We start from the raw sequence: 27,029 nt of genomic DNA on the forward strand, positions 1-27,029 counted from the left end.
CTAAACTATGTAAAAATAAAAAGCTCCCCCCCACACAAAAAAGCTAAACTATGTAAAAATAAAAAGCTCCCCCCCCACACACAAAAGCTAACACAGAAATACCTTTTTTTTTTTTTTAACGTTTTATTTATTTTTGAGAGACAGAGCACAAGCAGGGGAGGGGTAGGAAGAGGGAGACACAGAATCCGAAGCAGGTTCCAGGCTCTGAGCTGTCAGCACAGAGCCCGACGCGGGGCTTGGACCCACAGACCACGAGATCATGACCTGAGCGGAAGTCGTAGGCTTAACCGACTGAACCCACCCAGGCGCCCCTAAAGCTAAGACATAAATAAAAGGCTCCACTGAGTGTCCAGCAAAACGAATGAGAAAGACCCACAGCAAGGCCTATGTCACTGCCTCCCACCAAGTACTTTGCCTTCTTCCTAGCTAATGGCCCTGATTTTGAACATTATAAGTTAGAGCTTGTAATATTTTGATTGGAAAAAAAAAGTTAAAAAATAAAAGAGACAAAAAAAGAGAGCTTCCAAAACGAGAAGAAAACGTGAATATTGATGAGTGAATGCGTGAATGGGGAGCACGTGGATGAATGGACTGAGCAGTAAGTGGAAATGGATGGAGGCTCCGCCTCCGACCAAGCCCCCCTGCCCCTCTAGGCCCCGCCCACAGGCCTGGGGGCGCAGGGTGGCTCTTTTTACGGCTGGCCACACCCTGGCGGCCAGACTGGCCAAAGTGCATTCTCTCTCCCCTTCTCAGCTGGAGCCCCACCTTCCTCCATTCCTGGCAGAAAGGGCGCCATCGAATGCCCCAGAGGTAGCGCCAGGCTGGCGACCACGTGGCCCAGAGCTAGCCCCAGGCCCATGCCCCGTAGCCCAGGCCACCTTCAGTGAGCGCTTCCCTTCCTTGGGTCTCTGTTCCCTCATCTACCCCTTAAGTAGTTTGGCCAGATTAGTGGTTCTCAACAGGGGCCACACACTAAAATCAGCTGGGGACCTCTTACATATTCCAGGGCCCAGATGACACCCTCGCCCAACGATGTTGGACTCTTCAGAGGGTGGGACCCAGGCTTCCTGGGTGATCCCGGTCAGTGCACAATGTGAGAGCCTGTGAGCTGTGATGTGCTTCTGCTGCCCTGCCCATTTGTCCTGTCTTCGTTCCTGGACAGTTAAATGAAATGGGAGAGTCATCCCCGGACCTGTGGATTCCCATCCTCAGCACCTCTTTGAGACAGCAGCCCTTTCTGGAACTTTGCCAAGCCCCGCCCACCCTTCATCGAACCTCCTGCTCCAGCCCTGGCCCTCTCCATTTCTATGTTTGAAATCAAGGGGTCTGGGATCATGGCCTATGGCAGAGTCTCCCAGGTTCGGGCTGGGGTCTTCCTGCTTTCTTGTCACTCACTCGCAGGACGGGAGGAGAAAGGGGAGAACGAGGAGCCTGTTGAATCCAAGAAGCTAAGTGTCCGGCTTGTCTTATCCCTGATGTCGTAGCTGCTAACATTCTCCAGGGAGGGCTAACGCTGCCTGGGTCTAGCTGGGTGCTGGTGGCTGAGCCTTCCAGGGGCGCATTCCCTTGGGTGAGCACTATTAACCTGCGAGTGTTACCTGACAGACATAGCCTGAGGGAGGAGGGAGCCTTGAACTTCACTCACATCATTCCAGGCAAGCTGAGTCTGCCCGTCTAGAAAACGGCAAACCCTTGCCCCATCTCGCCAGGCCGGTGGCGGAACACAGTCGTTGCACTGCAGACGGACACTTTTGGGGGTGCTTATGTGGTTGAGGGCTCGGGCATACAGGCCAGAGGGGACACTGCTCTGAGGAATCATGGCTGAACCCCAAGGCGACATGAAGGAGAAGCCGGCAGGTGAGTCTGGAAGACTCGTTCCCATGTGGTCCTCAAGGAAGTGGGCGGGGCCTGTGGCCCTCCCCGGCTCTGCCACTGGTGAGGTCAGGAGCAGAGCAAGCCGACCAGGGGTCCCTTTGGGGAAGGCAAGTATCAATACTGTGATGAAGGATGATAGCAGCCAGCAATTCGTTACTGGCAGTCACTTCTTTGGTCCTTGCAACTTTGCGATGCAGAGATTATTCATCCCATTTTCCAGATCAGAAAACTAAAACTCCAAGAAGTGAAGTAACTTGTCCAATGAGTCACTGCTGCCGCATCAGAGGAAAACTTCAGACCCAAATCTGCGTGACTTCAAAGGGCATGCTTTTTGACCTCCGGTCCAGGGTATCTTAATCTGACAGGCTCACCAGTGCTGGAGGGCTTCTCGAGAGAGGGGCTCCTCCGTGGCTCAGAGTGCAGGGCCAAGACAAGACTGCAGATCCCACTCTCCTGGGGGGGCGGGGGGGGAGTCTGGGGGCCACTGGGCCATGTGGAGAGTACTTTCAGAGTCCAAAGCAAGGTTGGCTTCTTGGGCCAGTGACCACAGCAGCTGTGTGGCGCCCCCACACCTGGGATTAAATGCTCTGAGGTTACCGGCTGGACATTTGAAATATTTTTACCCTAGATTCTATTTCCTAAGTGAAGTCAGCCGAGACAACGGGGCAGGTGCTGGGGGCTTGGGAGCTGCGAGCTTGGCTCCCCGTGTGCGAGGTCCCAGTCCTTCCCACCCCCACCGCATAACCTCCACCAGGGTCCTGGTTCCGTTCTGTTGTCACCATTGGCCCCTGGAAGGGACTCCAGCAAGAGTCGGAGCTGAGGCAGGTGCAGCAGAGGCATGTTCTGAGGGCCACCAGCTGACGAGAGACGGGGGAACCTCTCACCCACCCCCATCCAGGTAAATAGGTGCAGGCGGGAGGTTGCAAGTGCTGGGGTTGCTCATCTGCCGCGGGGCAGGTAGGGGGGTGCCGCTTTGGGGAAGCCGCTTTGCATATCTGCCTTTTGCTCTGGGCTCCGTGGATGGGGCTGGCCCTATTCACATCCAGGTCCTGACATTTACTCACGGAGCAAGCTCAAACAGGTGTCTTCACCCTTCAGCCTCAAAGGTCTTGCCTGAAAATGGGAATAATGTCAATGCCCCATAAGAATTTTTTGAGGACAGTCCCCGCTCCCCCCAAAATGTAAATCTGATTACTGATTTGGGCTGAGAACTGTCTAATGGATTGGTGGTGTTCTAGAATAAAATCCAAAACCTTTCACCTAGACCCATGCTGTCCAATAAAAGTATGATGTAAACCACACATGTAATTAAAAATTTAGCAGCCACATTTAAAAAGTAAAAGACAGGTCAAATTAATATATTGACTTCACTCAACATATCAAAATTATCATTTCAATGTAGGACCGATATTAAAAAGTAAATATTTTACTTTTCCTGTCTTTGAAATTGTATGTTTTTTTAAATGTTTATGTATTTATTTTTGAGAGAGAGCGCGCGCGAGTGAGCAGGGAGTGACAGAGAATCCCAAGCAGGCTCTGCAGCTGTCAGCACAGAGCCCAATGTGGGGCTTGAACTCACAAACTGTGAGATCATGACCTGAGCCAAAACAGAATCAGACGTTTAATCGACTGAGCCACCCATGCACCCTTATTTTATGTATTTTTATGAAACGAGTGTATCTCATTTCACAGGACTAGCGGCTACCGAGTTGAATGGCCTGGGCTACAAGTCCACAGTCCCCCAATGTGACCGCTGGCTGCCCCACTTCGCACTGCCCTCCGCCTGCAGCCATGTTGGATTGCCTCAAAAGCGCCTCTCCATCCACACACAGGCTCCTTCAACTGTTTCCAGCCCTGGAGGGCCTTTCTTCCTCTTTTCCCTCTGGACCTAGTTAAGCCTACTCCTCCTTCAGATGTCAGTGCAAACGCCCTACCTTCTGGGAGACCTCCCTTGACCCCTTGCCGTGCTTGTGTGGCCCTCAGAGCTGCGATTTCACATTGACTTGAGGTCACAAGGCAAATCTCTCTCTCTAGCTAGTTCATAAACTCCAGGGCAGAGACCTCTGGGGCTCTGTGGCGGCAGTTTGAATCACTTCCCCAGGGCGTGGCACCGTCCGTGGTGCGGGATGGATCTGGGAAGAATGGAAAAGGCCTGGTACCTGGAACGGATCGCTCACACCTTTCCCTTCCATCTGGGTGAGAAAACACCCCAGAAAGGGACTCTTCGAACTGCAGAGCTCTGCTAGACAATTGGGGACACGAAGCACTCAGTGCCGAAAATATTTAAGGTAGGAACTTGAGTTGAGCACACAGATTATACTTCTTCCCCAGATTACATACCACTTAAAAATAGCGTCTCAGCTCCTTTTCGTGATTTGGGCTGTGATTAAGGAAAACGACTCTTCAATCTGAACATAATTACTGCCCTTCTCACAACTTGGCTTCTCGCTCGAGGAGGAGGCAGAGCTGCGGAGCAGGAAGCGGAGAGGGGCATCCCTATCCCTGGTTAACTGGCACATCTAGCGGAGTGCTACACGCGGAGCTGTGCTGGGCAGTGCTTCCTTTTCCTCTTTCGCGGGTGAATATAAACAAGGCTCCAGTCCACAGTTGCCGCCCGACCCAGGTGAGGCCAAAGCTGAGGACACTCGTCTAGGTGAGGGCTTAGCCCCTAGGCCATGTTGCAAAGCCAAACTCCATTTGGGTTCTTCCACCTTCAGTCCATACTACTCCTTCTTAAGGACAGTTAAGTTTGGAGACTTGACACCACTGTTCCCCAAAACGATGGTGGTAGAACTCAGGGCCTGTCCCCCTGAAGCCCCGGGGAGGGGGTACAGTAGGAGTCACACAGGATGATTTGCACTGCTGCACAATGGCTTCTGAAAGATACGGATCCCCAGGGCTAAACATTTCCTTCATGCTTCCCAAATAACCAGCAAGTTCAAACACATACTGTGGATTGCTCAAGGGTGGCACATTTAAATATTCATTGCATATTTTAAATCATAGCCCGGCTTCAACTGCAAGCCTTTTGGGGAGCATACTGGGGCACACTCCCCAGAGCTTGCCCAGCACCCCAAGAAAAGCCTCAGATAATTTGCAGCTTATATACACCAATAGAAGCTCTGGGTCTACCCATTATTTTCTTGGGATGACCTATGCTATAACGGATGATGTCAGCTGAAAGGCTTTAAATTAGGCATTTTGTTTTTTTTTTTAACAAATGAATTTGGGGGTGATCTAGAGCTGGTGCTTAAAGTCAGAATTCAGAGCCCCAAAGAAAATGACTTCACTGAAGTTGAACTGAACACAGGAGAGCTGAGTTCTCAAAATCTACTAAAAGCGACTTGCTGTGAACTGGCGATTAAGCCAGAGCAAGTGAAGACCAGAAAGGCACCAAAAACACCGCTCAGAAAGGCAGGGTTTCCAAGTTTCTAAACGCAGGCTGGGTTCTAAGTGGGTAAAATCAAGGTTCTGTGAATCTCATCATTTCCTTTTTGCATTTCTAATGTGAAAACAAAATTTAAGATCCTGAAAATTCTGGCTACAGGATAGCCAGACACGGTAGCTAGGGTATTTGGAATCTGACATTTCCACAGATTTGCACCCCTAAATTCATAAACCCTTTAAAACGGCCTGAATGAGAACTAATACCCAAATGGAAGACTCAGTTCAATGCTTATGGCCCCTTCTGCCTCTGCAAACCTGCCGCATTAGGTGGCACAGTCCCTGGGGAGGGAAACACTAACCCACCCTTATTTGCTTAGCAAGAGTCAGCCTTTGTGATCTCCCCAAACAGAATAGCTTTGCATTTCTACAGACTTACCAGATTCAAAATATAGAACTCAACTTTTTACTCCAGGAGAAAAATTTCATTTCTCTGCGCATTAGTATTTTTTCTAAGCTCTAAAAATAGCTTTAACAATTCTCACTGGTGTCTCGGCTAACAGTATACTCTTTGTAAAAGAATTGGCAGGATGATCATATTTTCTAGACTTTTTTTTTTTTTTTTAATGCCCTGGCCTAAAGTTTTCTCTTCAGCAGTATCAATGTGGGACTACAGTTCCCTTAGGAACCTACAACAGAGACCAAAGAAAGGAAAACCGCTTCTCAGCTGCTTAGTTTACCATGAAGAAAGAGAGAAATCAATCAGAAATAGCCTGTATAGACAAGAACCCAAGAGGCTGGTCACAAAGAATTTTTCCTCTTAATAATAATTTCACATGGTGTTTATAAACTGCTGTAAAAGTCTTTTGCATATTAAGGACAAAGATATATTCTAAGACTACCGGACTTTCAGGAAATAAGACTCACTTTAATGAAAACGAGCTCTGAATTGGTAGAACACACACCAACCCTACAGAAGCCTGCTTACAACAGCCACGCTGCAAACCTGACCTATTAGAAAGTCCCAGGCTGGATGCATGTACTGGCTTCACATGTGTACTCTGGAAAACTGTTGCCTTGTCTCCAACTTCTCTGGGTCGGGATAAAACTTCAAAGTGCTTTGACAAATAGAGCCATTTAAAAATTGTGCAGAATGATACTTAGTTTAGTTTGTAGAGTTGTACAGAATGATACAAGTTTAGTTTGTAGAGTTGTACATCAATCCTGATCAGGCAGAGGTATGTACTCCTAAGGTTCAGTCAGGGTCTGTTCATGTCAACTATAAAAGGGTTGAAGGTGGGGGAGGGTAAGCTGATGGAGCTGGGAAAAGCCAAGACCCCCCTTGGCACACTGGTTCAACCAGTGCTCCATTAAAAAAAAATTTTTTTTAATTTTTAAAAAATCTCTACAACCAACACGGGGCTTGAACTCATAACCACGAGATCAAGAGTCGCATGCTCGATTGAGGCCATCGGGCAGCACTGCCACCCTCAGTGCTCCATGTTTACAAGCACTTCATGCCATCATTTCCTATTTAAACTTGCCTATAAAATGGCATGACTTAACAGGACTTGAGTAACTACCTTTGGGGCCATTTTTTAACAAACAACTTGTGGAACGGCCAAGGCACAGCCCATGGCCCTGAACTCTTATAAAACAGATGGGAAGAACAAAGTTGGCACCCGGCACACTTTCGGACAACCAGCTCCAGATAGGCTGCCATTACTCCCACTCTGAGCTCCTCCTACCACACTATCTAGAATGCTTTCTGGGTCAACCCTCCCAAACTTCTGGTTAAGAACTGCTAGTACTTTGGAGGCGCTGCGGTGCCATTTGACCCCATTTACCCACATAACACACACGGTACATGGCCACCTTTTCTCTGCCATTACTCCTGGACTATAAAGTCACCCCTAATCCTCATAGAGCCAAGCTATAAAATACTGGAGCCCCTTCCGGACAAGCACAATGTCCTGTCTTCCCCGGCACAGAAAATTGGCTGTGAGAGGCCTCCTCTCCCAAATTCTCAATACCTCCACTTTGAGGAAGGGTGGGGGACACGCAAACACTGTACAAACACCCCACTGTCCAAAGAGCAATGTTTTATTAAACAGTATGGGAAGAGATATGTGTGACATTCCATTCATAGAAATGAGTGGAGTACCCGAGGCCTGAATCTGCAGTTGGCTTAGTACCCACGACCTCTTTGGTGGGAGCACCCCAGCTGGGAGGAAGTCACACGTCTTTAAGACTGCACAGCCCCTAACGTGAGCCATTTCCACGTAGCGCTGTGCCAGCGTCACAGGACTCTGGAGGATAACAAGGGGTCAATTCCTAAGTGCCGCTTCCCTAAGGTATTCTCAATTTGTTTTGAGTAATAAGGAAAATTTGTGGGGCACCTGGGTGGCTCAGTCAGTTAAATGTCTAACCTTTGATTTCGGCTCAGGTCAATGATCTCCTGGTATGAGATCCAGCCCCGTGTCAGGCTCCACACTGACTGTGCAGACCCTGCTTGGGATTCTCTCTCCCCCTCCCTCCCTCTCTTTGCCCCTTCCCAGCTTGCACATGCACGTGCACACTCTCAAAATAAGCCAACTTTTTAAAAAATAAGGAAAATTTGGGTAGGAACTCAGGATTGGGCTGTTAATGGTCCCATATCACCCTTCGTGGTAAAGTGAGATTTTCTGTTGTGTTTTTTAGGTGAATGTGGTAGAACTTGATTTAAAAAAAGCCAGTTGGAAGGAAAACTTACACTATGTGCAGAACCTACAGTGTTGCTTCATGGTTACAGTAATTCAATAAGGGCAACAACTGAATTATCATCAGGTTGAGCAAATTCAGTATCCATTCCAATAACCAGTTTAGCTTCCACCAAAACACATTACAGAAACTTACTTCCTGTAACAAACATGAGTAAGTCTTAAGGATGAAGATTAAGAGTAAACAGCTGAAGCTTCAGGAGTAATTTTCATTATAGTATGTACTTCATGCATAGATTGCAAAAACGAATTGCTGAGGAAGATACAATTCCACCAACTTTCACATCAATTTAGTATCATTTTAAGATTTTTAAGTCGTTGAAAGGATCATCAGGAACTAGGATGCTATCTTAAAAAGTCCCAGAACACACCTGGGTTAATACAAGAAAGACGGAACAATCCAGAATTCTTAGTCGTTCACAACCCACTTTCACTGACAGCAGCACCTCCCTTCCACCAGGGCGCAGAAATCCCTCCTGCACAGCTCCCAGGCCTGACCAAGCCTGCCCACAGAAGGCGGTCTTCCTACTTTGCTCGCTGGCCTCCCCATGGTATCAGACAGCCTGGCCCGTAGGCCTCAGGGGCGCACAGGAGGAACTCAGGGCTAAGCCCTCCACTCCGACTAGGGGGTCAGAGGCTCACCTGGGGACCATGGGGGAGTGGGGTAAGAAGTCCACTGCTGATACAGGTGAATTTTATCCACCTGCAGGTACATTTCTACTTTCAATGACTTCCCTTTTGAAGAGCAGACATCTGACACTTCTTGGTACTCCTACCAAGAGCAGAACAAGGCCAAAAATGAGCAGCCCCTCTGATGCGACACTCCAGCTTCAACAGGGGATGGATGTGCTGACCACGAGCCAGGAGTATGGCTCTTCTCACCCAGCAGTTCCCTTTCAGGAAGGGCGTGAATTTGTAAGAAACACACAGCTACAAAAGAAGCGGCTCCCCGGCTGACACCCAAACGAAGATTACGTAGAGATAAAAATAAGTGAAGAGAAAACATACACTTAGGCTCTGCTTCTAGCTTTTAAAGGACTGCAATTAAGACCCTAAATCTGGCGCTCAAGAAACCATACCTTTTACATCTGCCAGTCATTAAAGGAGGGTGAACTTCATTACATACAGTGTGCTTTTATTATGTTTTATTAGTCACTACCTACACCAAGACCTTTTCCCATGCTTCCTTTAAATTTAAATTTTATTAAGAAATACCATACATACAAAAGCACATAAACATACAGGTTAAAAAGAAACCACCCACCCAGCTCTAGCAACAGAGTGCTGTCAGCAGTTCCTCCGCGGACTCCTCTCCCTCGGTCCCAACAGGTTAACGGTGAATTTCATGTTAATCATTTCCATGCTTTTCTTTCATCTACCATAGATTTTACTTAACCGCTCGGTTTTAACCTTCACAGAAATGGAACCGTGGTGCATGTATTCTTCTGTAACTTGTTTTTCCGACCACTGGGACTCGTCTGTGTTCACACATGCAGCTGTCATTCGGCTGGACTTGTGTGCAGTCCCACAGAATTGGTAAGAACAGGCCACGGTACTTATCCAGTGGTCCTCCCAGTTTGTTTTGGTTTTCCTTTTCTTCCTGTTACAAACAATGCTGTTATGACATTTTCACAGCCGTGTCCTGACACACACGTGTAAGAGTTTCTCTAGGTTATGTATCTAGGAGTGGAATAGCCACAAGAGAAGTTAGGGCACGGACCCTTATGCCAGACTATTTCCCAAAGCTGTTATTCCTCAACATTCTTGAATCTGTCGACAACCGAGTTACTTGGGGTGGCTGAGGGGAAGAAATAAAGGACTCTCAAACTGTATTTTTAAAATAGGAAATTAAAAAATCTGATACAACAATGAAAAGCACATTTACATCTCTGCTTTGGTTTATTTGAAATGTACTTTGAAAAACTACATGTTTAAAACTTAAGTGTGGTCTCCTAGATCTCAAATGTTTCTAAATATACGAGTGAAAACAGCAAGATTCAAAACATACGATGTACTATCATATATAAAAGAGCTCTATACACATATGCTTATATCCCCACCTCCCTCCAGCAAGAGTAACTGTTAACAGTAGCTCCTGAAAAGGAAGACCAGAAGGACAGGAGAAGGAGAGAGATCACTTAACACTTCTACTGTTGTTTTCTGAACCATGTACAGGCATTACAATTGTAATACAGAATTCTTAAAAAGTAGTCACCTGGGGTTCTTTCATAAACAACTGAAATAATCAGTCTGAACTGAAACTTGAAAATCAGCCCTGAACAAAGTTCCATCCTACAGAAAATACACACAATTCTCCAGTATTTTTCTTTTGTTTCATGCACTTTAAACTAATGTTTAAAAATATTCACATAGCCCACCTAAAATGCATTTTTAGAAGCATGGTATGGACACTCAAACTCCCACCCTAAATTGTTCCACTGTAACATGTCTGGAAACTTTAATCAGGAGGTGGCTGACAACCTGCATGGAGGAGTCTCCTCTGTGACACTAACTAGATATTGAAGCCAAGAGACAGACTGCCTGCAAGTGTGATGGCATAAGGAGAGGAGATAAATATTTAAGCCGAAATAGGACTAGTTTATTACAACCTCAGGAAGGCAATGGGTTTTAATCCAAAATGAAAAATACAGCTGACCCTTGAACAACAAGAATTTGAACTGCATGGGTCCACTTATACAGGGCTTTTTTTTTTTTTTTACAGCACAGTACTATGTTATTTTCCTTATGATTTTCTCAACTTTTCCTTAAGCTTTATTGCAAGCATACAATATTTAATATGCATACTAAATGTGTGCTCACCAACTGTTATAGGTAAGGCTTCTGGTCAACATCAGGCTATTAGCAGTTCTGAGGGGAGTCAAGTATGTATGTGGATTTGACCGCACAGGAGGTGGGGGCGGTAGTGGCCGGCATGCCTAACCTCCCGCATTGTCCCAGGGTCAACTGTAAATATGCTGTCATCTATCTGAAGAAAACATGTCTTAACAAAAAGGGAGGGTGACGCATAGTCTTTCTACATTGAAGCAAAGAAGCTGCCAGAATGGAAAGTAAACTACCAGACCAGTACTACAGTTGACGACTCTGGCCAATTAAAAGTTCATCCAATTTATTTTCGTTAATGAACCTGTTTGATTTCTTAAGTTTTAGAAATACATGCTGAAATATTTACAGATCAAATGGTGTGTCTGAGACTCGCTTGAAAATAAGAGGCAGCAGGGGACACATATACACATGCACATAGATATGAAATGAAGACTAGCCATTGAGTCTTACTAGTAGGGAGTTTTGTTAGAGGCTGATTATACTGTTCTACTTTTATGGAGGTCTTAAATTTTCCAAAATAAAAAGTTAAAAAAACCTGATTGCTCTGATTCAATTCCAATCTTATCAAGTAATCTTCTGAGTAATAAAATCTGGCTCCCCTTAAAGGCTCTTCACAGAGAAAATACACACTGACAACTGTTTGCCCCTAAAGGCAGAAATGTGTATTTCTTATAGTGAATTCAATTAGCACATAGCCTCTATATTTGATTCTTATGAATATAAGTAGGAATAATTTCCTCTTGAGCCTGAATTCTGGGTGTTGAGGGCGACCCAACTTCCAGATCTCCAACTAAAACCAGACCTTAGTCATGGAGACCCTAAAGGGACATGCCTCTCTCTCAAATCCTACATTAACTCCCATCGTGATCAATATATCAAAATGCCCACAGAAGCATGAAGATGATGACTTTTCATGAACTCCTTTACTGTACCTCATTGAAGTAATTTAGCTATGGATTCTAGAAGAGGCAAGAACAAACTTGTCATTTTAATCCCTTAATAATTTAGTACCTTAATACTTCAGTAAATTGTCTGTTTTCGGTTTTTCTGGATGGTTTTTCCAGATACGGAGCAAAGAATATGATGAACTAGCACTCAAAAGTCCTGCTCACAGCCACAACCCTGTCAAACTCCACCACCAGTGAGTGCTTGGGAGGGGCTGCCTTTGTATTAGATTGCTCCACATCTTATCTTAATCCTGACAAAGTCAGAGATGACCAGCCCTTTCGCCTGGGTGCTCCGAGCCCCTGGCATGATCTCACACCAAGCACCTCTGAGGTGGCAGCTTCATCACTTCCCACAGCTTGGTGGAGGGTATTTTAGGAAACCTGTGACAGTTCACTATGCCTATTAGAGTGGATAGATACAGTGGCAGAAGAGCAAGGCACTGGACCAAAAGGCAGAGAGAGACCTAGGTACCACATGCTAGTTCTCTGCCAACATGGAGCCATATGACCTTGCTTAGTAAGTTATTTAACCCAGTTACCCGGTTTCTCTACCTTATAAACTGACAGCAATATTCAAAAATTATAAATCACAAAAAATTGCTATGACATATGTAGCTGGATAATACTTTTACACAGATGACAAAGCTGGCTATAGAAACATGCTGCCAAATTAGCTGGGGTTGGGGAGAACCACCTGCTTAAGCCTCAGTTTTTAAAAAATAAATTCTTATTATGTGTACTACACACCCCATACACAGAAATGAATACATCTGCAATCTGACAAGACCAGGTTAAAAGAAATCTGGACACAGGATTTAAAACAAAGACCAAAAAGCTAGTTAGAAGTTCTTGAATGCTCTTCTACATCATTATTTCGTAACTAGAAGAGGATACTGTTCATCAGAAAGCTATTTTGAGTTTTCTACTACTAAAGGAATCTCTCAGGGATGTAAAAATATATTCTAGTTCACTGTACATCTTTGCTATTAAAAGCAAAATTCAAATTTATTCATAACCACCCAAAATTGAAGCACCATTATTCAAAACATTTAAACTGCAGAAATTCTATAAAAATTAGTCTTTAACAGAACAATCAGATAAAACTGTACACCAACACTTCTAGTAACAGTGCACCTCATATTTAAAACAGGGGACTAGTTCAGAGTCAATAGCTTTATTAGAAAAGATTAATACTAAAACTTTTCAATGACAGAGACAATCAAATTTGTAACAGAAAGTCAGAGATACTTTATTTTCACTTCTAAATCCAAAGGCTAGATATAGCAGAGTTGTAAAAATGGAATCCCACTTAGTCTGATTCACACAAATACTAACGTTTAATCCTGTTTTCAAAGTCCAAGAATGAAAACTTGCAATTAAACACTGAGCAAGCCACATGTTTAGGTAATATTTCTTAAAAAGTCTTAAAGAAAACAATATGATACAGGACCTAAGTTTTCAGTGGCATATATACGCTATTAACACATGTTCTGAAATCTGGTAGGTCACGTCAGTCCTGAATTAATTTTTAATAAAAAAAAAAAAAACAGAACAACTAACTGAGCTTTCTACTTTTCTATGCCACTATAGTTTTCTTTCACCTCATTTTAATGGTGATCTTCATGTTAAGCCGTTTTCAGGTTTCTTCCAGGAATCTTCGAAGAGTAGTCCTACAATGCAAAAGTTGGGGAAAAGGGATAATTAGACAACATGTAAAAGGCAAATTTTTATGACTAAGTGTTGGCCCAGTCACTAACTGCTACTTAACATATGGATATGAAACGCCTGTATTCTCTGTAAGTTATCAAGGCATCAGTGTGGTCTGAAAGCCTTGTGCCTGCGTGTGCGGGCATACGCGTGAATGGCTCACACACGTAACACTACACTGCTGTCCTAGAAGAAGAAAGCCATTGACAAACCAACTACTTGGTACTCCCTTCCAGTAGAAATCTTTTATCCCAAGCCACTAGCCCAAAGATGAACAGTTTATAGGTTTTAAGAACTCATAAAACCTAACTTTTAATAGTTCTTTAAAAACCCAAATTCATTCTACACGATTCATCAACTCTTCGTAGTTCACAGATGGAAGGTGTCTGTCTCTGCTATCCACTGCTGCTGGAAATGTCTCAGCCAGTGACTATTCCTATGGACCTATGGCTGCCTGCAAGTTCTCCTACGCCGTAGGAAATATTAAACACATACCTCTTAAAGACTTGAGAATTGCATTGAATGTAACAAGGCGAATAAAGTGAAGTGTTTATTGTATTTAAAATTCTTTAAAGATATCTAATTCTGGGCACCACTGCATCCCTACATACAGTTGAAAAAAAATTCCATTCTGTTAACATGTGATTTATAAGTTTTCACGCAATACACAAAAAACCCCTCTGTGCTTCTTGTAAAGAACAAAAAAGATACACAACAGTTAAGCGTAAAGATCACAGGCAATAGCATTCAAACATGGATGTGGGTAGAGAAAGGAGTACCTGGCATGAGTACCTGCTTAGTTTGACTGAATCCTTGATTTTTAATTTGGCTTTTCATGGGCCGCTCACAACACCAACGCTGTGTGAGGTATGGTAGTCAGCTGCAATAATTCATAAACCCTACACTTCCATCAATCCAATGCTACTGGCTCTCGAGTTACAGAACAAACTGCATTAGAATGCAAGGCAATAAAGCAAAAAACTAGAAACATCCTTGACAAAGAAATACTAGCAGTTTAATTAAAACAAAGTAGTCCAACATGTGCCTCAGAAATATTTAAGTTGTTAAAGCATAGTCTCTGCCAATGTACCAACACAAGATGGACTTAATACCAAAAAGAAAAAAAAACAGTTCAACCTTTTTATTAAAAAAAAGAAAAAAAAAAAGAAATGACAGCAAAATCCCTACAAAAAAAGGATAATTAACTTTTCAATGGCGACTACATTACAAACGTGGGCAATAATTTCCAAAGAGGCACACTAATGGGGGCACGAGTCTGCTACAAAATAGCTGAGACAAAACAATGTACCTCAAAATGTTTTGCAGGACTACACTGTCTTTTCCTTCAGAAGATGCTTTTGTAAGTCTTCTTACTCGGCTTAGCTCCGTCTTCGTCTGTGCATACTTACGCTGCACTGCCAAACAGTAACAAAAAGCCCTAATCAAAGTGAGAAACAATACACTTACCTCTGTCTGATCTGAGGTCTTATCAGATCAGTTTTAATTGGACTGAGTGTCACCTTCAGATTTAATGTCTTCACTGGTCCCATTGACCTCATTCTTAGTATCACTTTCCTTTGATTCAGTGTTTGTGTCTTCACTCTGTTTTTCTCGACTACTGGACTTCACACTACTTTTTTTATCATCAGATCCCCTCTTTTCTGCCATAAAAGAAGACATTGATCGTGGATTTTAAAGTAAAATACAATATATACATGACATTTTGAAATGCACAACAATCGAGAGATGAAAAGACAATTATTTCCAACAGACTGCAAGTAACACAGTTTGGTGAATCTATCAAAGGGATAAAAATCTGAGAGGCCCATATGGGGAATTAAGAGAAAGTAAAAGGTAAAAGAGTGGGCAAATTCTCTCAAACTGGTGATAATCTACTAAGTATGGGCACCTCCAAATCACTGCAGGATCTAAAATTTAAGAAAATTTCATCTGGAGTGAGGAACGTCAAAAAGCAATGGGAAGGGTATGAACGATATCACACAAGAACTGTGTTCAAACAAATTTAAGTTGTTAGGTAAAAAGTAAAAACAGTAACTGCCCAAAGCAAAAACAGTTGAACACTTAATAGGGATGTTTCTCCAACTATAGATTTTGTAATGCAAAAGACTACTTACATATGTATAAATGTGAATACCTAAGAGGAACAAGCCCAATGAAAGAAAGTGGATCTTAGCTCTCAATCCAAGTACTGAACTTTGGTGCTTTGCTAAGAAAAGTAATACATATGCCATCTCAGAGTGGTTTTTCCAAAAGAAGAAATTAAAACTCAACTCAGCTGCAAATAAAGAACGAAAAAAGTAAATCTCAACTTTTTCTCCTACTGTTTTTTCCTTGGAATGGTAAAACCTCACTCTGGGGGCAAAAAGTGGTACATGGAGCAAGAATATTCCAGCTTTTTTAGTTCCAAGTATTGCCTAACAAAAGAGTTCTAAAGAAAATGTTAACACAAACTACAAACTTTCTGGAAAAATTACTTTTCTCCCTAAAACTAAGAATAACCGGTCTAGCAGAGTAGTTCATAATAAGACAGAAAGACGGTTTAAGAGAAGCACGACCCTTTACAGATTCTGGACAAAGTTGTTAAGACACAACAGCAAGTCACTGGGAGAGGGATGGTAATGAAAACAAAATATGGTGGTGGCAGGGGGCACTCATTCAAAGAATGGAAGAACTGAAGATCTTATGTGAAGGAGCATATTCAGTCCATGAGACTTGCAAAATGTACACGAAGCAGCGTCCAAGTAGCTGACTGCAGGACTTGCTCCATGTCTGTCCGTCGACTCATGAGAACTGTGCCAGTACAGTGTGCTCTAACTGACCTTGTGGGAAAGTCCTCCCTTTGTGCCTTATGGGCTTCTCCGGTGCATGGGTAGCTTCAATGAAGAAGAGTCGTCTTGTTGCCCCGTAGAGGACTAGTAGTCAGTCCAATAATCTTATCTTCTGCCCTATGTAGAATGGTAGATCTTAATAGTCCTAAGGACATCCACAAAGTGTGGTGGGTTTCAGGGCTATGGATTAAAAAAGGAAACTCTCTTGACAAAGAGAGAACCCTAAATAGGTTGGTGTTAAGAAACAGAGGTCTGGGTAAGAAACCACTTTTCGCTGTGGCGTTCAAGTACTTCCAGTCACAGCACCTGGAGAAGTGACCTCCCGCTTAGTCATGTGCCATTATCAAATGCTGTTCCTTCTCAGAGTTCAGGCCTTTGGTCATTTGTATACCTAGGAGTGCCTGAGTGGCTACATGACATTTTCAAAAGCCATTTCTGAAAGAGATCCCCAAGTTCAAGACAAATCTATAATGCACTCCCAATCTTTCAAAGTGGACCTGATGCAGAACTTTCTCCAAATCAAGTCTTCTCCCCTTCCTCTGTGAAAATCCGTTTGTCCATAATCCAAATAAAGCAGCTTACTTTACTTAAGCAAAAGTCTTATTAAATTCTATGATGTCACCATTATAATTAAGACTATATTATAGCTATGCAATTCAGGACATCTTTTTGCTCTATCCAGAAATTACTCAAACATGTCTGTTTTAAGTAAGGCCAGTTCCATTTATTGCTCATTTTTGATCCCAGATAATTATGAAGGCTAGCTAGGCTTTCATCCCTGGGAACCAATCCAACTATTTTAAGTGACATGAAGAATAATATAGCAAAAAGCTTTAGTTCTCAAAGAGAAGTGATTAATTTGATTTCTCACGTCCATCATCTGGCTCTGGAGATTGGACCCCTCACCCTGAAAAACGTATTATACAAAAAGTCTTGCAAAAAAGGGTGGGTGAAACTTTCTTAAACTAATGTAACATCAGTTAATAACCCTCTGTAGCAACTGCCTATTGAATCACAGAAGTAATTTCTGAACTTAAATGACAAATACTAAAGCTCATGACAGCAAATTTTAAAAAAGGTCCTTGTTTCCTACTTTTCAACATTGGTTCCAGGTGGCAGGGAAAAAAAAACACTACATGTAAATATTTTTAAAAGGTGTACTTATTTCAGGAAAAATGAAAGCATAAGACCAAAAATATATGTCCATTGTTTGTGCTGGTATTTCTCTAACTCAGTCTAACAAAAACCTGAGTCTGGCCCAGAAAAAAACAAAAACAAAACAAAACAAAACAAAAAACCCACAAAAAACCAAAAACCATAGAATAGTTCCATAAAAGAAAATAAGAAATGAGTGTCACATAAAAGTCCAGTTGAATAAACTCAACCACAGCAGCACGCATGTTGGGTGATCTAACATGGACACCAACAGGCAGAACAGAACGGAACAAGCAGAGCCAAGAAAACTAGAAACAGGCCCTTGCTCTCATGCAAAGCAGAACGGCCCAGTCAATACACAATGAAACGCTCAAAAGATCTAAAGAAAATACAGAAAGGAAACCCTAATTTAAAAAGATTATCTTTCAGTAAAGACTAAGCTAAAAAATGAGAATATCCAAATGAAAACATGCCAAAGACAAAATGAAAAAGTCCATTAATAGTGCAGTGACAGTGCATTCCAGCCACCAGAATGCCATAGAAAACCAAAGGGAAAGGTAGAAAGGAAAGTGTGTTGTTTCAATAGAAAACACAGTGAAGACATATGTAAGATATTCAACTTCTGCAAACTTAGAAGTTAATTACGAAGTTAAATGAAGGCTGCACACGAGGACCAATGCAACACAGCACACTTACTCTGCAAGACATATTATGGAACACACAGCAGGTAAAAAAAAAGTTGCTGATAACCAGGCTATAAATTCTACAATCTAATAATCTTAAAGAGGGATGCAATACTTGGAAGAATTGAGACGATAAACCTCAGGTTAACAACTGAAGGTTATGGCTTTGACATGTTCTCAGAAAACACCAGGTCAACTGTCATTCTCACAAATCAGAGCAGGAGAGGGGGAAATAATGCCTGTCTCTTGATGGTGCTGGTTCTAAGTAAAAAAGAAGATAGCTTGAAATAGAACTCTGCCTTTCTCCAAAGAAATGTGAGTGCGGAGAAACAAGTGTTAAAATAGTCTCTTAACGAATTAAATCTTTATTAATGAATTAAATTCTCACATAAACTAACCTTTCTCCTTGGATTTTCTATCTTGTTCTCTGTCCCGACTTTTGCTCCTGTGCTTATAGGACTTTCGATCCCGGCTCTTTGATCTTCTCCGATCCCGACTACGAGATCTATGTTTTCTTTCTGACCGATCATGGCTTCTGCTTCTTCGTCGATCTCTACTTCTTCACAATTTAAAATAAAAGGGAAGCGACTCAGCTGACATTACAATGAGAAAAACCTTGCAAAAATTATATACTGTTTAACAATTAACGAGATTAAACAAAACTGAGCCGTAAAGCAAACAGAATCCACTACTAAAACACATCTACAGTGATAAGCGAAGTTATTAAAAATCTAACTTCAACTTTTCAAATGGTGCTAAGATAGTTATCACAGTCTTTAAGACCCTTCTTCAACTGCAACTCTAAAATGGTAAAATTGATTTAATTCTTCCTGCTTTTAAAGAATTGGCTATGTTAACACTATTTTTTTTTTTTAATTTTATGATGTTTTCATTTTATTTTTGAGAGAGAGTGTGAGTGAGTGACAGGCAGAGAGAGAGGGAGACACAGAATCTGAAGCAGGCTCCAGGCTCTGAGCTGTCAGCACAGAAGCCAACGCAGGGCTCGAACTCATGAACTGTAAGACCATGACTTGAGTCAAAGCCGGATGTTTAATTGATGGCGCCACACAGGGGCCTCTAATGTTTATTTTAGAGGGAGAGAAAATCTCAAACACAAAGATCGACGTGGGGCTTGAACTCACAAACTTAAGATCATGCCCTGAGCTGAAATCAAGAGTTGGGACACTTAACTAAGTGACCCAGGCACCCCAGTTAGGTAACATGAGTGATACCCTCCAAAGTAAACGTACATAATTTTACCCAAAATAACTTGTAATTTAAATGTCTCCTTAGAATCAATGAGAAGTGAAGCACTTTAAAGAGACCATCCAGTAGCATGGACTTCCTAGTAAGAGCACATCAAACTTCCTTAGACTGGTGAAATAGCAAAGAAGTTGCCTTGAAGTGGATTGGCTAACTGACTCCACTCTTATAATCTAATCCTAGCACTTGACAAGATTTCCAAGGACAAAGGAAATAACATTAGTAATTACTGCTGTTTACTGCACATTCACTATATGCTGGGCACTGTCTTGTGTGCTCTGTGTACCTGCTTCGCCTTCTTTCTCTACTTCGTGATCTTTTGTGGTCCCGAGACCTGCTGCATCTTCGGTCTGAAGTTCGGCTCGAATGCCGACTTCTTGAACGACTTCGTTTTCTTCTTTCTCTGTCTCTAGCCCTTTCTTTCTCTCTTTCTTCCTCTTCTCTCCGTCTCTTCCTTTCTCTTTCCTCTCTCTCTCTCTCCCGTTCTTTTTCTCTTTCTTCCCGTTCTTGCTTCTCCTTTTTTAAACGCTCATCACGATCAGGTTCTTCAGTTCTTTTTCTTAACTTTTCCTAAAAGAAATCAAGTTCAATTTTTATAAACACCCTTAAAGTAAAACTGTCAAACAAGGGTTGACATGTAAAGCAAGTGTAAATCAACTTATCGAATTTGATGTCCTAAGAGACATATGTAGAAATTCTGATACCATGTTTGTATGCAAGATAATGTTACTTGACTAAGTCCTCAAAGATATGCTTTCTCCCAAATTCCTGGCATGAAAAAGTGAAGGAATTTAAGTGCTTTGATAATATTAATAGCAAAATTTTACAGGGATTATTATGGTTTCAAATAATACACATCAGCAAAATATCAACAGGAGGCTTATGTCTCTATGTGATCAATTTTTCCTTGAAAGCTTACTTTTAATTCTTCTACAGTAGCTTTAATTTTGGCATAGCCCATGTGCTGCTTTCCCATCAAATGGTCATCCACCCGGGACTGGGCATCTCCTACTATCAAAAAGGCTCCACACACTTCACAAACTTCCATTTGTTTTTCTTGGGCAGCAAAACTTTCAATTGTCTGAAATGAAAAATCAGTTAGTGTATCTGAGAGAGAACAAACAAATCCAAAGTACGTACTTAAAATTTAGAATAGAGTTCTAATTTTGTGAACTTCTCCAAAGCCATTTATATTGAACAGCAACTGGCCAACTTTTAGAGCAGAGAACAAGGCAGTATCATCCAACTTTCCACTATCACCACGGAAGTGTGCACACCCCATCATTCACCTGTAACTAGTGAATTACCCACACCACCTTGGAAAAGGTTACTTAATTCCTCTCAGAAAGTCTGAATACCTTTCTTAGGTTCAACAGGCCTCCGTATTAAAAGTATTTTTAAAGGGGGCTCCTGGGGTGGCTCAGTTAAGCATCTGACTCTGGCTCAGATCATGATCTCATGGTTCTTGAGTTTCAGCCCTGCATCAGGTGAGCAGAAGCCCCACTTTGAGTGAGCCCCACTTCTCTCTCTTCCTCCCTCAGTTGCACCCTCTCTAAAAAGTATAGGAGGCGGTGATTCCTGAGTTCAGTAGGTTAAGCATTCAACTCTTGGTTTTGGATCAGGTCATGATTTTATGGTTCATGGATCAAGCCCCATATCAATGGAACTTGTGATTCCCTCTCACCCCTCCCCGCCCCCACAATCTCTCTATGTTCTCAAAATAAACATCTAAAAAATAAAAATAGGAGTGCCTGGGTGGCTCAGTTGGTTAAGATTCTGACTTACCTCAGGTCATGATCTTGTGGTCCATGAGTTCGAGCCCCACATTAGGCTCTGTGCCTCCCCCTCTCTCTACCCCTCCCCCACTCATGCTCTGTCTCTCTCAAAAATAAATCTTAAAAAAATTTTTTTTGATAAAAAATTATAAATTTTTCAAGAGGTGCCTAATTGGCTCAGTCTGCAGAGCATGCAACCCTTGACCTTGTAGCCATGCCCACATTGGGCATACAGCTTAAGTAAATTTTTTTTTTCCAAACTGCTTAGGAAACTGAACTCAGAGCATAATCTGTACATATCCTATTCAATATGTGGGAACCAATGACCAACTATATCCAAACCATCAATATCCAAAACATGTATATTACATTCTCTATTACAAGAAAGTAGAAGATACTTTGAGGAAACTAATTTTCAGTGAAGGTAAACATATATGGAGTAATTTATTAGAACAAGAAAGTAAAACCCAGGCCCAGATGAGCAGTCTTAAGGCATGGGCTGGCATGCCAGTATCTAGAGGCTTGTTTTTTGTAAATAAATGTTTTAGTGGAGCGTAGCTACATCAGTGTGATCATGCACTGTCTGAAACTGCTTCCATAATATAAAAGCAGAGCCTGGGGGGCCCCTGGGGGGGCTCAGTCAGTTAAGCGTCCAACTTCAGCTCAGGTCATGATCTCACGGTTTGTGAGTTCAAGCTCCGAGTCAGGCTCTGTGCTGACGGCTCAAAGCCTGGAGCCTGGTTCAGATTCTATGTGTCTCTCTCTCTCTCTCTGCCCCTCCCCTGCTCATGCTCGGTTTCTCAAAAATAAACAAACATTAAAAAAAAAAAAAAAAGGCAGAGCTTGGGAGCTGCCAGGGACTTTTTGGCCTGCAAACCTGAAGAATTTACTGTGTGGCCTTTTAAGATACAGTTCATGAACTCTTGACTTCGGACATCATAAAATTGTTTACAAAGATTCTCAAATAGGAACAGGTTCTAGTAATTCACAGTGACTCAAATCATTTGGATGAATCAAAATGAGGTTACTACTCACCGAGGTTGTGGATCTAAGCAATTCCCTCTCTTCTTTTAACTGTTCAACTAATTTCATCATTCCCTGGGCTTCTTCTACTTTTCCTTCAGATCCTAATTCTTCAATCTAATAGGGATTTAAAAAAAAAAAAAAAAAAAAAAGGCAGTCAAGACTCCTTTCTAACCAAACTACCTAAGTATTTTTCTGTTCTTTTCCAAGATTCATTAGCATTTAGTGGTTATTTTGGGTCTTTTGTCTGATTTTGTTTACTGAAGCCTCTTTGGATTAAATTTATCCTTTTGATTTTTTACAGCATTAGTAAGGTATATATGACATTCAGTAAAATGCGTACTTTTAAGGTGCACAATCTGGTAAATTTTGACAACCATGAAACTACCACCACCATCTACATAATGAACAAACTCATCACCCCAAATCTGCTTTGAAGCACCTCCTCCCCAAGCAACCACTGACCTTTCTGTGTCACTATAGATTAGTTTGCATTTTTTAGAATGTTATGTAAATGGAATTATATACTTTTTATCCCATTTTTTGTTCTGGCTTCTTTCACTCAGCCTAATTATCTTAAGATTCACCCACTGTTACATTCATTTTTATTACTTGGCCGTATTCTACTGCATGGACACATCACAGCACTTATCCATTTGCCTGACAGACGTTTGAGCAGTGTCCAATATAAGAATTTTGCCAATTACAAACAAAGCTGCTATGAACACTGGTATATAACTGTGTGTAAACATATGCTTTCATTTCTCTTGGGTCAATACCTAGGCCTGGAATGACTCATGACTCATCTTTTACTCTTTAAAAAACCTACTCTTTCCAAAGTGGTTATACCATTTTTAGCTCCTCCTAGCAGTGTACGATAGTTTCAGTTTGCCCACATTTTCCTAACACTTGGTATGGTCAGTCGTCTTAACGTTAGCCATTCCAATAGAAGAATGGTTAAGTATCTCATTGTGGTTTTAATTTGTATTTGTCTAATGACTAACGACTTTGAGCATATTTACATATATGTATTTGCCATCCCTTTATCTTCTCTGGTTAAGTGTCTATTCCCAGTATTTTGTTATTCATGTACACAATTCTTACCTGCTGCAGGAGCACATCAATCTTATCTGTTAGAACCTGAATTTTTTCTTCGTTTTTGCCTGTTGGACCAGCTGCCTATTAAAAACACAATAAAATAAAATGTATTATCAGAAAGTAAAACACAGGAATATTCAAGATCTCACATACCATACATACCACTTGCATTCAACAGTTAAAATACTGAATCACAAGGATAACTCAATTACCTTCAAATTCTATTAGTCAATTACATATTTTGTCAGTTACTGATAATTAGAAAAATCTTAATGATTAGCAAAATCAGTACTACTAATAAAGACTTTTAAGTTTATGGCATTCTAAAAAAAATGTAAAGTAAGGAACTTGAACATAAGTTTCAATACTAAGGAAGCCTCTGGGTCTCCAGAGAAAAGGGACATGTTACAAACACTAACAAATTAATTTCATACTCACCCCAGAGGACTGCTGGTTTTGAGACAATGCCAAACGAGCATGGCCTCGTCTAATTCTACGTTCTACTTCTGCAAGTAAGCTCTGTAGGTATCGCAAAAAATCTCTCTCATAGCCAACTTTCATAAAACGAGAACTCTTCTCATACCTGATAGTAATAAAAATAAACAAGCATTATTCTTTCCAAATCTTTATCCATTAAAACTCACATATTCTATCTTAACTATTTTTTTAGTGTTTGTTTATTTTTGAAGAAGAGAGAGAGAGAACATGAGTTGGGGAGGGGTGGGGGGAGTGGAGACACAGAATCTGAAGCAGACGCTAGGCTCTGAGCTGTCAGCACAGAGCCTGATGCAGGGCTCCATCTCATGAGCCGTGAGATCATGACCAGAGCCGAAGTCAGACACCCAACCGACTAAGCCACCCAGGTGCCCCTTAACTAATCTTATACAGTGTTGTATTTACTCTGAAAAGTAAACCAAGTGTTTAAAAAGACAATTTTTAGTCCCTCACCTTGGTAAAGGCAGTACTTAGCAGTATGTTTAGTTAAAAGCATAGATAAGGCAAATCGAGGTGCTTCACCAGCTCTACCACAATACTGGACCTGTGACCCTCACCCCAGGACAAGCCTCACATAAAATTAGGGCTGTTAAGGGGCGCCTGGGTGGCTCAGTGGGTTAATCATCCGACTCTTGATTTCAGCTCAGGTCATGAGCTAGAACCCCGCACTGGGCTCTGTGCTGAGCATGGAGCCTGCTTGGGATTCTCTGCCTCTCCTCACCTCACACGCCTCACTCTCTATCTCAGAATAAATACTAAAAAAAAAATCCGGGCTCTTAAAAAACAAATATGATATAGAAAAAAAGCTTAGGGTTTATTAGTACTTAGTCATGTAGTATGCACTCATATGGTGGCTAACAGCATCATTTTTGAAGCTATGACTTTCTACCATCCCACCTATTGAATAGAACCAACAAGACATTCATTTTATACTAATTGCAATTATTTCTTTAATTCCTGTCCCCTTTAAACCAAGGAATAACTGACCAAGGGGAAAGGACCAAAAAACAAAAACAAACAAACAAAAAAACAACCCAAAACTTACTGTTTTCGAAGATTTTCATCATGAATTTTCTCACATGGACCTGAAAAAAAAATGAGAAATATAATATATAAAGTATTGGGGATGTTAACCTTTTCTCTTGTCAAAACAAAAGGAATTCTTTAAAAAAAGATCCATTTTATCAGTCTGTACACACCTAAATTGGGCCTAATTAATCACAAAGCAATGTGTCCAAGAAAACACATAAAAATTGTTCTCATTAATCTTCAAGATCAGTATAATGAGATCAACTATATGGTAAGAAGAAAGAAGAGGGAATGGACAGAAAGAGAAATTGTTCCTACTGCCACCCCCCCAAAAAAAAAAAAAACTGTAGTAAGGGCCAACCTACCACTCATCTTACCAATCTGGGGCATTTGCAAACGAAGCCAAATAGTACAAGAACACTGCCCTACTCCTACCCCTGCCTACCTCCAGAGGCAACCAATTTTAACCGCGTCATCTATGCCTTCTGGAATTTATTTCCATATTTCTAAACAATTTTGCTTTTTCCTGGTTTACCTTAGACATCAAAATTTTAGGTTCAATCAACACTTTATATTTTGACTATGCAAGTACTACTACTTGCTGAGTCAAACAAAGGAGTATTATAAGGAGTTATACTTGGTACTTTTGCTGGGATTCTTTACATTTATTTAATTTTCTGTATTTCCAAATTCTTCTCAAACACTTTAGAAATTCCTTCAATACTAATTTCTCTCAAGATTCCAAATCTATCAGATAATCAGCCTCAATTTCATCCTTGAGCTTTCTGTGTTGCTTCAATCAGTTGCTTATTTTCTAAGCTCACTGATAAGAGTTGTCATCCTGAGAGGTTCCTTTTCTGTCTGTACTGGATCTCTTTTGTTTTTCTCCTTGGTCTTATACTCATGTGTCAGTGGAGTTTCCAGAGAAAAGAATCATGGGAGATAAATTTGCTGAGATCTTGCATGTCTGAAAATGTCTTTTTTCACCCTCATGCTTTGATGTTTGGCTATAAAGCTAACCTAGTAAAAAACGTATTTTCACTCAGAATCCTGAGGGTTTTCTCCGAAGTCTTCAAGCGTCCAGTGCTGTAACTGACAAGTCTGAGGCCATTCTGATTCATAATCCTGTGTGCCCCTGCCCCACCCCTCACCATTCTGAAATTTCGGCAGTGTGCTTTGGGATGGATCTTTTTTCATCCAGTGTGCTGAGCATTTGAAGGACACACTCAATCAAGAGACTAATGTCCTTCGATATTGCATAATTTTTAATTTCCTCTCTTCTGCTTTCTCTAGAATTTCTAATTAGTGGTGGACTGATAAAATTTTCTCAAATTTTAGAATTTTCTGGGGCACCTGGGTAGCTCAGTCAGTTGGGCGGCTGATTTTGACTCAGGTCATGATCTCGTGGTTCGTGTTTGAGCCCCCTGTCAGGCTCTGTGCTGACAGCTCAGAGCCTGGAGCCTGCTTTGGATTCTGTGCCTCTCTCTCTCTGTGCCCCTCCCCTACTCACACTCTGTCTCTCAAAAATAAATAAACGTTAAAAAAAAAAAAGAGGGGTGCCTGGGTGGCTCAGCTGGTTAAGTGCCCGGCCTAAGTTAGGTCATGGCCTTACAGTTTGTGGGTTCAAGCCCTGTGTCGGGCTCTGTGCTGATAGCTCAGAGCCTGGAGCCTGCTTCGGATTCTGTGTCTCCCTCTCTCTCTCTGACCCTCCCCTGTTGGCACTGCCTATCTCTCAAAAATAAATAATAAAGAACATAAAAAAAAAAGAATTTTCTGTCCGATCACCCAACATTCTAGCAAATTTCCTTGATTTTATTCTCAAACCTTTATAGTGATTTTATTTCAGATTTCTCCAGTCCTAATTTCCAAAAGCTCTTTTTCGTTTTCAAAAGTTCCCTTTTTTATATATAGCATCCTATTCCTGGTGTCCTCTCTTATTTCTCAGAAGATACTAAATTTAGTTATGACTTTTAATATTTTAGGGCGCCTGGCTGGCTCAACTGGTAGAACATGCAACTCAGGGTCATGAGTTCAAGCCCCACATTAGACAGAGCTTACTTTAAAAAGAAAAAAAAGACTTTAAAATCTTTTCTTCTCTTTTCCCCCTTATCCCTAATTTCACTAAACTTTTTTTTTCTCCCCT

The 27,029-nt window shown here is 41.7% G+C and overlaps 2 protein-coding genes across 8 annotated transcripts in view; one reads left to right on the forward strand and one right to left on the reverse strand.

The window, feature by feature from the left end:
• Window positions 1-1,817: 1,817 nt before the first annotated feature.
• ANKRD40CL (ANKRD40 C-terminal like) lies at window positions 1,818-6,277 on the forward strand. The gene is made up of 3 exons (XM_029927006.1): window positions 1,818-1,857; window positions 5,132-5,302; window positions 6,138-6,277. The coding sequence occupies exons 1-3, from the start codon at window positions 1,818-1,820 to the stop codon at window positions 6,275-6,277; spliced, it is 351 nt and encodes a 116-aa protein (XP_029782866.1).
• A 2,924-nt stretch (window positions 6,278-9,201) lies between these two features.
• LUC7L3 (LUC7 like 3 pre-mRNA splicing factor) overlaps window positions 9,202-27,029 on the reverse strand; it is a 30,356-nt gene continuing 12,528 nt past the window's right edge. For 2 of the 7 annotated variants that reach the window (XM_029927529.1, XM_029927534.1), the window contains 9 exons: window positions 24,903-24,942; window positions 23,801-23,945; window positions 23,369-23,443; window positions 22,277-22,381; window positions 20,386-20,547; window positions 19,753-20,036; window positions 18,602-18,762; window positions 15,037-15,177; window positions 9,202-14,931 (listed from right to left, as the gene is read on the reverse strand). In XM_029927529.1, coding sequence (XP_029783389.1) covers window positions 14,741-14,931; window positions 15,037-15,177; window positions 18,602-18,762; window positions 19,753-20,036; window positions 20,386-20,547; window positions 22,277-22,381; window positions 23,369-23,443; window positions 23,801-23,945; window positions 24,903-24,942 — 1,304 coding nt within the window. In that variant the 3' untranslated portion in view covers window positions 9,202-14,740. Of the gene's footprint in view, window positions 15,178-16,356; window positions 16,483-18,601; window positions 18,763-19,752; window positions 20,037-20,385; window positions 20,548-22,276; window positions 22,382-23,368; window positions 23,444-23,800; window positions 23,946-24,902; window positions 24,943-27,029 lie in introns of those variants that run through there. The other 5 variants (XM_029927530.1, XR_003904439.1, XM_029927533.1 and 2 more) reach the window with 5 other exon arrangements.

Source organism: Suricata suricatta, chromosome 17 (assembly GCF_006229205.1).
Source record: "Suricata suricatta isolate VVHF042 chromosome 17, meerkat_22Aug2017_6uvM2_HiC, whole genome shotgun sequence".
NCBI lineage: Eukaryota > Metazoa > Chordata > Mammalia > Carnivora > Herpestidae > Suricata > Suricata suricatta.

Excerpts from the sequence above, each read along its gene's own strand:
- ANKRD40CL (XM_029927006.1), top strand. The coding sequence starts at position 1,818 with ATGGCTGAACCCCAAGGCGACATGAAGGAGAAGCCGGCAG. Across the intron at positions 1,858-5,131 it reads CATGAAGGAGAAGCCGGCAG|TCAGAATTCAGAGCCCCAAA; the intron begins GTGAGTCTGGAA and ends TGGTGCTTAAAG. Across the intron at positions 5,303-6,137 it reads CAGAAAGGCAGGGTTTCCAA|GACAAAGATATATTCTAAGA; the intron begins GTTTCTAAACGC and ends TTGCATATTAAG.